The sequence below is a fragment of the Schistocerca piceifrons genome, chromosome 2 (genome assembly GCF_021461385.2).
Source record: "Schistocerca piceifrons isolate TAMUIC-IGC-003096 chromosome 2, iqSchPice1.1, whole genome shotgun sequence".
Lineage (NCBI taxonomy): Eukaryota > Metazoa > Arthropoda > Insecta > Orthoptera > Acrididae > Schistocerca > Schistocerca piceifrons.
Window position 1 is genome coordinate 1,033,584,053 of NC_060139.1, and position 13,065 is coordinate 1,033,597,117.

The window sequence follows — 13,065 nt, forward strand, 5'->3', positions numbered from 1 at the left end:
GCTTCAACCATGTGGATGCATGTAGGATGCTTTACATACTGTTTAGTACCAGATACTTACTGATTTAAAGAATATTACGTGGTTTAGGGGAAAATATTTACTCTTTGAAAAAGCCATTTCTGTCTAACTTTTGTTCTTCCCCGTATTTTTGAACATGCATTTATTGGTTGATATGTGCTGCGTGGTAGGATTCAAAGTAATGAGTGCAATGCTTATGCAATCTGCAATGTGTGTAATCCATACTCCCACATACTTTAAGGCATAATGTACACACTGTATAATGTATAACTATATCAGTACTACAATGCATCCTGCTGCCAATGGCCCTCAATACACACAGCTTGGCAGCGACGCTGTGCATGCCAGTGCATGTGCATTGAGACAGCTTGGTAGGAGAGAGTATGGGGTGCACATCATTAGCTGTGCTTACCCTAACAGGCATACACATGAGGGAAGATGATGCTATCGAAACTACAGTAGATTACTTACTCACCTTCAATCATCATAACAAAAATACTGCTATGTGAGCACAACCACATGTGAAAACTAGTATATAAAAGTATTATGATAAGGAAGAAGACATTCCAGACACACATGAATTGGTATAGCGAAAAATTTTCTTGCTGGCTTCAAAAGCGGTGTGCAATAATTTACAGGGTAATGAAATAATGTCTAATGAAGAGGAGAACAATGGCTGTGGATAATAGAGTGAAAGACTAAATTTCAGAATAGTAAGCTCCATTTACGTGAACATTAGTTCTTACATAGAGAATTAAAGTGCTTAGATAAATAATGATGAACTTATTTGATGGAGCCAGATCTGTCCCAGGTTGCAGATTGAATCAAGATTTGGTAAGATGACGATGCTGGGGGAAACATGTTGGTTTTTGTTGGACTATCGTTGTTTGACTGTTTGACATCACCAACAATAAACTTATGCTGGTGGTGGGCATTCTGATCGCATTGCTGTGCTAAATTCATTCCAACCACAGAAGAATGTATGGATGAATGGTGAATTAGCTGAAACTGCTTTTACGAGTATTAAATGTTGTAGGTGCACAACATGGTTTACTTTGCTAATCCCTGTCAATGTTACAGAATAGCTTCTTATGTATTAGGATGACGTTAATGCATGATACAGAGGCTGAACTACACTTTTCATTTATTTCATCATTTATTTTAGTACTGACAATAAGCAAGCTATATGAATTGTATTACATTATACAGATAATTTAAATGTGGTAATGTTTAATTTTAATGTCCATTGGCCTTCCAAATTGAGGTACAACAGTTAAACTTCTGTTGTCAATAAGTGCTGCTTAACCTATAGCTTTTAGCTGTAGTTCCAGTATGCAAGTCATGTGTACTTCTTTTAAATATTATAGAACAATTAACTCATCATGGTAGTGCCAAGTGTGTTTTGTTATTAGTAGACATAAATCCATGGGCTCTCTGTAACTGTGACATGTGGATTAGGGATTATTAATTAATATTCTGTCATCAGTCACAAATTTTATTTTGAAATTGCTGTGCAATCTGTTTCGGAGCTAGAACTCCATTTCCAAGGACTTTATGGATATAGTGTGTTTTTAACCACATGATATTTGCCTTCTGCACTGGTGAAAAACTTTCACATTGGCACTTACATTTTGGAACTATTTAACATGTTTATTACAGTACTTGTTTTGTGCTCTAAATCTTACATACGTATTTTGGGGAATAGTCCAGCACCATTTCGGAGCAAATTTCCGTTTACGATCACAGATCCGTAATTATACCTGTGTATTATGATAAGCAACCTGTATGTGTTTTGTACATAATAAATTATAAATAATTTTATATTCGTGCCTAAAATGTTACTTTCAAAACATCAAATTCCGTTTCTGTCTTGTTGCTCCATTGTCTTTCGCTATGTGTTATCAATCTCCCGTTCCAGCAACGTCTTTGATCGTCATGTTCTGAAAATAAACAATTTGTACTATATAGCTCACCTAGTACATTACAACAATATGCAGTTTAAGCTATATATCACAGTAAAATCTCGTCAAAAAGTCTTCTCATTCCTTCCTAAAATGGTGCTTGAACATTTAGTTTGTTTATTGGCTATGTTGTGTGTAAGTCTGTCTCTTGATTACGTATTTTAACTGAATTCTGGTGCTGTTTAATAGCTGATTATATGAAATAAAGCTCATAAACGTTTTAGTGAGCCTTCACAACATAATTCATATTGGTACATTTATAGTCTTCCTTAAAAGTTCGTTTGTTATTTAAACTCTATTACACTTAGTTCAAATGCAAATAAAAAGCAATATTAGGCTGTTAATCATTCCGATAACATTTTCTAGAATAGAACATGAAGCATTACTTTTGCCCCCTTTGTACTCATGACTGTTATGATGCAACACTATCGGAAAAATTTTAAAAACAACAGATGATGATAGCTTGTTCTACGAGCCATCGATAATGTATGGTCACATTTATACACACATCAAAAAAAGTTTTGCATCACCTCGGTTCCAAGAGTTCCGGAAACAGTACAGAAAATTCGAATATACATCGACATAAACATCATTCCAGCCTTTTTATTGCTCATGAGAACCACACATTGCATGTTGTACCACCATACAGCGAGACCTTTAGAGGTGGTGGTTCGGATTGCTGTACTCACCGGCACCTCTAATACCCAGTATCACGTCCTCTTGCATTGATGCATGCCTGTATTCGTCGTGGCATACTACCACAAGTTCATCAAGGCACCGATAGTCCAGATTGTCCCACTCCTCACCGGCGATTCGGCATAGATCCCTCAGAGTGGTTGGTGGGTCACGTGGTCCATAAACAGCCCTTTTCGATCTATGCCAGGCATGTGCGACAGGGTTCATGTCTGGAGAACATGCTGGACACTCTAGTTGAGCAATGTAGCTATCCTGAAGGAAGTCTTTCACAACATGTGCACGATGGGGGCACGAATTGTCGTCCATTAAGACGAATGCCTCGCTAATATGATACCGATATGTTTGCACTATCGATCGGAGGATGGGATTCACGTATCGTACAGCCATTACGGCGCCTCTCATGACCACCAGCAGCGTACGTCGGCCCCACATAATGCCACCATAAAACATGAGGGAACCTCCACCTTGCTGCACTCGCTGGATAGTGTGTCTAAGGCGTTCAGCCCGACCGGGCAGCCTCTAAACACGTCTCCGATGATTGTCTGGTTGAAGGAATATGCGACACTCATCGGTGAAGAGACCGTTATGCCAGTCCTGAGCGGTCCACTCACCACCTTGTTGGGCCTATCTGTACCACGCCATGGACGTCGGGAGTGAAGTTGTGCGTCATGCAGCCTATTGCTACAGTTTGAGTCGTAACATGACGTCCTGTGACTGCACGAAAAGCCTTATTCTACGTGGTGGCGTTGCTGTCAGGGTTTCTCCGAACCATAATCCATAAGTAGCGGTGATCGACTGCAGTAGTAGCCCTTGGTCAGCCTGAACGAGGCATGTCTTCGACAGTTCCTGTCTCCCTGTATCTCCTCCATGACCGAACAACATCGCTTTGGTTCACTCCGAGATGCCTGTTCACTGCCCTTGTCGAGAGCCCTTCCTGGCACAAATTAACAGTTTGAACGCGATCGAACTACGGTATCAACCGTCTAGGCATGGTTGAACTACAGACAACACGAGCCGTGTATCTACTTGCTCGTGGAATGACTTGAACTGTTTGGATGGCTCCCCCCGGCCAATAGGCGCTGCTCATGCATGGTTGTTTACATCTTTGGGCGGGTTAGTGACATCTCTGAACAGTCAAAGGGATTGTATCTGTGACATAATATCCACAGTCAACTTCTATCTTCAGAAGTTCTGGCCGTCCGTTGTGGCCGAGCTGTTCTAGGCGCTTGAGTCTGGAACCGCACGACCGCTACGGTCGCAGGTTTGAAGCCTGCCTCGGGCATGGATGTGTGTGATGTCCTTAGATTAGTTAGGTTTAAGTAGTTCTAAGTTCTAGGGGACTGATGACCTCAGATGTTAAGTCCCATAGTGCTCAGAGCCGTTTGAACCATTTACAGGAGTTCTAGGAACCGGGATGATGCCAAAGTTTTTTTAATGTATGTATGACGACACCCTTTACGTATTTTAAACGTGGAGATAACTTTAGGACACTTGAAAAGCACTTAGATGTGGAAATATTTAATTTGTGGGTTTTTGTGCCTTACACAAAACTAGGCCTAGAAAATGTAATTTTTCCCATATCTGGCAGTGATCCAGGCTGTCTGTTTGTCTTCTTAGCACTTGACATAAACAATTTTTTTATAGCGAAGAACAGAAAGAGACTTGGAAATATATATTTTAAGATGGCACCATTTTACGCAATTCAGGTGATTTTTATGTATTTTTAAATGTATGCGTGCTGCACATGTGTGTGTGTGTGTGTGTGTGTGTGTGTGTGTCTGTGTGTGTGTGAGTTCAGTTCAGAGGCAACTGTTTTTGCATGTGCAACCAAGTCATCTGAAGCTTAGGTAATTATTTTTGGAAATACTGCATTTCTTCGAACTTGGCATTTCATCGAACTGCTGCTGGGTCGCATTACTAATAGGGATATCACATACTATCCGAAGAGACTTTGACTTCACGTTTCTCCAACTTTGATGACCCTCAAAGCTTAACCAAGAGTGCCATTTGAAGAATAAGCACTAAATCGCAAAAAGTACTACATTAATGTCCTATCCAGCACACAATTCAAGTTTCCCCCACTAGTCGCCACAGCAGTCGCTGAAAATTCTAAGATGACCATGGCAGGAAATTCAAATATCCAATACGGCTGTGGCAGAAAAATTTAAAAAATGCATCATTGTGGAAATTAAAAAAAAGTAAGTTGTCTTAAGTAGCCTAGCTGTGCTTTGTATCCCGTCCGCCACCTCTCCCTCTTTCCCCCTACATCTTAACATCCTCTGACCCTCTCCTCTTCAGCAGATCTCAGCGTAGTACTAAAATGGGGCAGCCAATCACAATACACTGTTGCAGTGAGTATTAAAATTAGAAAGCCAATCAGAATATAGCTGTCAAATTATGCAAATTTCATTATAATAAACTCCAACGTTCTTGTAACTCTTCCATCTGATACTGAGCTTGCAGTGGTTCTAAAACTTAATGATGCAATAAGTCGTATCAGACTCAAAAAGCTAGTGATTGCATTCATACCTACATAAACCATCTATGTAAATCACTGTTTCAGTTAGCCATCCATAATGGATATAATTAATGCCACATAATTTACTCATAATTTATCAACAAATTTCTCAGTTATAGACATCAGAAACTTGTAAGTTATGCCAGAAAGGTTCAGATTTCGTATCCGTGTTGGCACGCTACAGCAGCTCAGCGATTGTTATTCCAGTACATTGAGGAAGGTCACGAGAAAAATCGGCGAAAAAATTCTCTCTTTCTTAGACGTCTTACGTTTCCTTCCTCCAACGAATCTCAAGAATAGCTTGTATAGTGCACAGTTAGTGAAACACTGTACAGTTATTTCCTTAATGTGCTCCTTTCAGTTTCTATCCACAGAACTATGCGTCATATAGGCTTCTTTACTCACACAAAAGGCACTGTGTTCTGTGTCTGGATGAATGTTGAACTGTGTAACAATTGCAAAACGTATGTTACAGCTACATCCGACTAAAGAAATTTTTAAATAAATTATTTGAGCTGCAGAGTAAAGCACTCTTTAGGAAATGGATCTTTCGTGGGTTTTTTTTTTTAACATTGCAGTCTATTAATACTAACGTTTCTAAATAGCTAACTTGCTTCGAGGGAGTAGCGTACGAAATTTGTATTTGAGATCAGTCACTTATTTTCATGAAGTAGCCGTTGTATGTACTAACTACTACACGTTCTACTGTTTCAGGTGTCTGACGTCATCATTCGAGCTACGGGCTCACTCCACTGACAGCGTTCGGTGAACGACTGAGCACCACAAAGAAGTTTAAGACTTTTACAAGTGTTACAACAAATTTATTAAAATTTTAAGCCTATAAAAGATTAATCCATAACAATTTATTTTAATGATTCGGATGAAAATATTATTGAATGTATTTCTAGTGTTTCAGAAAAAAATACGACTGAAAAAATCACACAAGACGATTTCATCCTGTATGTATTATTTTGAAGCCCAAGATTTTAAACCATCTCTGTCGAGCCTGTGTGTCTAGTGCTTATACGCGCTCCCTATAAACCAAAATGTAGCGGTATAGAATCCCGGTCGGACCGAGGAATGCTTCAGTCTCCCCTTAAACTAGCCTTCATCATTCAATAAAGTGAAGATTCTCCATGATTCGGATTCAAAGTTTCCCCTTGCTCCAGTAGGGTTATTGGGGTAGGTTAGGGACACACAAGTCACCGAAGAGGCGTTCAACTGAAACACTTGCTTCAGAGTATTGAGTCAGAAGGAATTACTTTTATTATAAAACACTTGTACACATCTGCGTTCTGACAAATAAGCTTTCCATAAACAAAATATGGAACAATTTTTGCGATATAGGGGAGAGCGGGGCTACAAGTTCGGATTTTTAGTTACCATCAAATTCGTTAAGAATACTTGATTTTAGTATTCAAGCGATGCAATCAAAATTAACTTATATATGTAATTTTGCTATTAAGACAGTTATTTGGGTCATTTATTGTAAGATTTATTTAGTAATAATGTTTTAATGTCTAAAGTCGTAAAATTACAACTTACCCCTACTTGGGGCAAATTGTTAACAAGCTAGGGTAAGTTGTTACCGTATTTGTTAGAGCTATTATTTGTGAAATAAAAAACAATAAATGATTAAACCATGTCTGTTTATTTAAGTAGTAATCAACAATGTACGAATCGTCAGGTAAACATTTGTATGTTATATAACAAGTAACTATAATTTCTACTTAAACAATTACTAACCCTTTAGTAATTAACAGCTTATCAAATAACTTGTAACTGCTCAACCTTCATAATTCAGTCTTCAATCATATTGGCCTTGTCTTAAGCTGAAAATACCTATCATATTGCCGTCACAGGCAGGAAACATATATACTTATAAATAATTAATCATCAGAAGATATATCACAAGCACAGTTCGGCCACAAGTTGGTTAATAAGGCCTGACTCTGCCTGCGTCTGGAATTGGCCCAGTTCTTACAGTCTTGACACTGAACACATTCTTCGTGAATTAGAGTAACTGTCACAGCACACTAGACAATAATACCCTAAACTGTCCTCTTCACCCTCAGACCTTTCACTACTCGTTTGTAAAACCTGTCTATTAACAGACTTCCCCTTCCCTTTGTCTTTCCCTCTTCCATCTCCTTGTGCTGTTTTACTTTCCCCCTTTCCTTTATTTTTTCTCATTTTTTCATTGTTGATGTTCACTTTCCTTTTCCTGCTTTGCTCTTCTGCTAAGATTTGTTTTATTGGAGAATCGGTTAAAACAGCAGATTTTCTAAGACGTCTCTTTTTTGTTCGAATCCTTGGCGATGCCTTCGGAAAAGGACGTACTGCTCCTGGAAAGAAATGGACTTATCTCCGAGTTTAATTGTTCTTCTATGACACTAGAAGATGCAGGCAGATTAACAATCCCTGATGGCCCTGGCGCATCAACGATTTGTCTTGTATCTGTACTAATGTTGTAACCTCCCAACAGATAAAAATAATTATGTACAGCATTCAGTGTAAGCTCCCCACAGATAAAAAATATAATAACATCGTAACAGTAAAAAATACCTCCCAATAGTAAAATTATAATTATTTATGTCATTCACATTCAGCGTAGCCTCGCAATAAAAAATTCCGTAACCTACCAATAATACAATGTGACTAATCTCTCAATAAATGTGACTCACTTATAACCTTTCAATAACTGACTGTCAATTTAAACTGGTAAATTTTGGACGTCAGCAGTGCTGCGTCATGGCCCTGAAAATTCATTCTGAATAAATTGAAAAATCTTACCTCAATAAGGTCGCCGGATAACACGTATGTACCTGCTCCTATAAGAAATTTTTCTGGCACAGCCCAGTGCAATGCTGGCCGATAGATTTGTCATGTATAAAAAGAAACAACTGATTTTTCTTTACAATAATCAGGATGATCATGGATTGGAGAAATTAGTAAATTCTTTAAATTGAGATGAATGATTGTCAAAAGTTAATTTTTTATAAGAAAGATTATTATTAAGAGATTTTTTTAAAAAATTTACATAGGACTTGATATAACAATGGTACATATGCGCGAGGCTGGTTTTACCTTATACTACAACGCTCAGGCACCGTCATCGCTCCCACGTCCGGCCCAGCCAACTCGATACACCAGAGTACCACCTACTACTTACTCCTACTGCTACACAGTTCCTACTGCAGTCAACACTGCTCTCTGGTCTGGTCTGGTCTTACATATCGCAGGCAGCGCCTGAGCAATCCATGGAAATTACATCTACTCGAGTGCGCTAGCAATAAATACCATAGTCATAGACCTCTTACAATGTTTACAATTTCATGTGCATTAGCGTCTGTGCTAGTAACATTCTATGATACTGCTTCCGACCTATTTGTGATGGTCATGTGAAATGCCTAAAGCCACATCTGATGCGTTTACTAAAGCTAAGGGCGATCTGTAACATACGATGTCCTGAGCCTTTGCACAACAGCTTTTAAAATGTGTATTTACTCCAACATCCAATGGCTGCAGGCGTTGTGTACAATGAGGCGGGAATGACATCATTGTAATGGAGTTAGGTTTCGGTTTTTCCGTCACATTGATATCAGTATGAGATTGGTGATTATAGAGCAACAGCAAAATCGGATCTGCAGGTAATGGTTTAGTATGTTTGATAAAATGATCCATATATTTCACGAACTCCGCAGCTGTCATCCACCCTGAATTGTTTCCTGCGCCGATAGATTCCGGTGGTCCGCCTTTTATAAACAGATCCTTGTACTTAAACCTTGGGAAAATAAACATGGGAGGAACTGCATGACGTAATGCATTTACTACCAGTTACACTGTAACCCATGTCCCTCGTTCAGCAGATACTATGGCTCCAACTTGCTTCATTCCCTTCTTGGCAAGAATTTTCCTCGGCTTTAGCTCTGCGGTAACGTCTGTTTCATCTAAATTATATATTCTTGAAGGTGTAAATTTATTAAATTTATAATTATCCAACGTTGTGCTCAGCTTTGTAAAAAAATTGGTAACATTGTATTTATTAAATGATGTCGCCCTGCTGGCGCTCAGTGGCTCCGGTGTTCTCATTGACAGGTGAGGATGTCTTTTTTTTTTTTTTTTAAAAAAAAAAAAAAACAGTCAGGCAGTCTGGACCAGCTTTTTTATTTTCGTACCACGGTGGTGAAATATTGCCAACATTGAATTTCAGTGCACATTCGTACAATAACTTTTTGACTTCTTCTGGCAGAAGACCAAAGAAAATTGAAACTAATTGTAACAGCTATTTTGCTAACTTATCTTCCTGTTCTTCAGTAAGGACCAGTCTTACTTTTTTGTAACCAATCGCGATATTTTCTACCTCAGATCTTATCTTTTTGACAAATCTGTATAAAGCCATATGACAAATATCTAATTCCTTGGCAACAGTTTTTATTTTCCTGGCATCGTTGAGAACTGCAACTGCTGCTTTTTGCATCAACTCCTGTAACACCGAACCTCGTGTTTTTCGGGTATACATCCTCAAAATGGTTCAAATAGCTCTGAGCACTATGGGACTTAACATCTATGGTCATCAGTCCCCTAGAACTTAGAACTACTTAAACCTAACTAACCTAAGGACAGCACACAACACCCAGTCATCACGAGGCAGAGAAAATCCCTGACCCCGCCGGGAATCGAACCCGGGAACCCGGGCGTGGGAAGCGAGAACGCTACCGCACGACCACGAGCTGCGGACTATACATCCTAACACTACAAAAGAAAAAAAATAACGATTTTTATATTTCATTGGTGGTACAAATGAATTGGGGCTAGTTGTCCCGAGGTCACAACGTGCCTCCGAAAAACGGAACATCTAGCCCCAATCGCACATGTCGAAATAAAAACAAGATATTGGTTACGTTACCAAACATAGGTACTTTACGCACTGTGTACCAAAACAGTAGATAAATCCTTACAATAAAACACTGAAACACTTAAGGCTGCTCGTTAAAAGTCGTGAGACAGATCAGAAATACGAGAATATTTACTTATGTGAAACAGCGATGCACGTGCTGTCGTTCCGAAGTTCCAGGGACCACTAGTCTGTTTACGATGGCTGCAGTCGATGCGCTGTGGCGTTTCATTTTACCATTTTACGAGGTGTTTACTTCATATTCATATCTCTTTCCCTCGCGGAGTCATTTCAATCGGAACAACTTACCTCGGTAACTTCTAGCCCCATTCCCCTGTACGATACTCCCCGGCATAAAATTCATGAGCAGCGTATTTCATAATCCCACCGTTCCCAATGTGATCAACGTAATGATTATCATTTTCCTAGCAAATTCAAATATTTCCACCAAATGGTTCTTAACAGACATTTTGTCCTCGTGGACATCAAACAGTGCAGCGCACCTAAACCAATAAACAGTAGAGCCTCTTTCATTCCAGTGTTTTTGCTATTTCTTGCCAATGCGGAAAATTTCTTATATCCCCTTGTTAATTACGAGATTATGACGTAGTTGAAAAATTTGTAATTAATTAAAACAAATGCTTGCCATGTGTTTCTCTCAAGAACATACCAGCGCAGTTCTGCACAAATTCGTTAATTCGGCGTGAGATAACTAAAAGGCGTCCTAGATAATATCTGCTATGACAAAATTTCTGCCGTCCGTTGTGGGTGACTGGTTCTAGGCGCTTCAGTCCGTAACCGCGTTGCTGCTACGGTCGCAGGTTCAAATCCTGCCTCGGGCATGAGTGTGTGTGATGTCCTTAGGTTAGTTAGGTTTAAGTAGTTCTAAGCCTAGGGGACTGATGACCTCAGATATTAACTCCCATAGTGCTCAGAGCCATTTGAACCACTTTTTTTGACAAAAGTTCTTCTGGAACAAAATCGCCAAGTGCCTATACAAAACATTGCAGAATATCACACAAATAGGGGGTGAGGGAGTGTGCCATCTGTACAGACACTCACAGTATAGGTTTGATTGTGCTTGCCAGGCTATTGTCAAATCTCTTAATCCATCTAAGAAGCCGAACCACATACAGTGTTATTCATAAATACCTTCTAGATTTCTGGAAATAAATGTGCAAAAACTACAAGACATACAGAAAACACGCACACATCAGTGGATACAGAATCTCCCTCAGATGTTAACTCACATTCGAGGTGCTTACAAAGCCTTCACAAGCTTCAACACTCCCCCTGCTGACATTCTGGGTCTATGCATTCATGAGGTTGTCTACATACCCATGCACGTCCGTCGGCTCGATACAATTTGAAACGATACTCGTCCGACCATGCAACATATCTCCGCCCATCAACAGATTAGATTAGATTAGATTAGTACTTGTTCCGTAGATCATGAATACGACACTTCGTAATAAAGTGGAACGTGTCAGGTTAATCAAAGGTGTCTATACAAGATATTACATTACACAAAATATTACATGACACTTAATATTTTTATTTTTATTTATTTATTTTTTGTGAGGGTTGAGGAAATTACCCACTTACTATATCCAAAAATTCATCTAATGAGTAGAAGGAGTTGCCATTAAGAAATTCTTTTAATTTCCTTTTAAATGCTATATGGCTACCTGTCAGACTTTTGATACTGTTAGGTAAGTGACCAAAGACTTTTGTGGCAGCATAATTTACCCCCTTCTGAGACAAAGTTAGATTTAACCTTGAGTAGTGAAGATCATCCTGTAACGCCGGAAATGCATATCCTCCCATTTCCATCTATTGCACTGCAATTTTTTTTCCTTGTTTTGTTACCTGAAGATATAACATTTCCGTGTCTTTGTATATTGTAATTGTTTTACTGTTTGTATATATATGCATTTATGTCGATGTATAATTGGTTTGTTTTGTGAACATTATTTGTATTTATACGCTGGGTCTGGCCTAGGGAAAACTATGCTATCGAACGAATACATCGATAGGTCGTGTGGAGAACCAAAGTGTTTAGGATCTTTGGTAGTGTGAACTCTGCCACATGGAGCGCGGGCAGAGAGAGTCTGGCTGGAGGAGGGCAGTGGAGCAGGTGTGTTGTGTGACGCTCCCGCGAGTTGACGCGCTTTCGGGGTTTGGCAGCATGTAATTGCGCTCGACTTGCTATTTTAGTTTCTCACATGGTGTCGCGGACGGGAAGCGTTAGCTGGCACACATCAAGAGCCCATTTCGGCTGGAGACCGTGTCGAGAAGAAGGCGCGCCAACATCCAGATTCTGCAACAGCGACGGCCGACAATGAGTGACTGTCGCCACCTCGTCTATCGACGACTTCAAACCTTCAATCAACCAACAAGGAAGACTGGTAGCACGTAAAGTTTTAGAACTGTATGGCAGACCTCAGCTTTTCAAACTGTTAAATTTTTCTCACTAAATTACAGCAACGTAGCATGAACCTTTGTTGCTCATTGTCTCAATTGCATTACTAAGCAGGGTCCCTTCCTTTTTCGGAATACACCCGAGTGTCGTTGAAATTCAAACGCCAGCATTAAAATAATATCATTCGATTTAACTGCTTTAATTTCAAAGTTCAGTTAAGGTATTCATAGCTGGCTACAATATTTAGATTACAGAAGCACAAATTAAGAGCGCGAGTTTGGTTACCATATTTTAGCTTACCTGTGACTGCAGCTCAGCTTGGTACGTACTAAATTTTGCTATTGTTAATTGTTCAGAATCATTTAATTCAAGTTCAAAGTGAAATCTCTTATTTCTAAATTGCGTAGATTCAAGTAGCTTTTGAAATGATTGTTGAGGTAGCCCAAGACTAACCTTATTTTACTGAATTTCGTAGTGCTTCAGAAACAAAGTTCACTATTAATTTCAGTCACTAAATTAACTTTCAATTTTCCGAGTTTATTAATTCTTTTGT

The 13,065-nt window shown here is 39.2% G+C and overlaps 1 protein-coding gene across 1 annotated transcript in view; it reads left to right on the forward strand.

Annotated features, from left to right (window-relative positions):
• The window catches only part of LOC124777200 (dehydrogenase/reductase SDR family member 11-like), a 128,053-nt gene extending 121,281 nt beyond the window's left edge, over positions 1-6,772 (forward strand). Inside the window, exon 6 of the mRNA XM_047252515.1 lies at positions 5,908-6,772. Coding sequence (XP_047108471.1) covers positions 5,908-5,949 — 42 coding nt within the window. The 3' untranslated portion in view covers positions 5,950-6,772. The remainder of the gene's footprint in view (positions 1-5,907) is intronic.
• Positions 6,773-13,065: the final 6,293 nt, after the last annotated feature.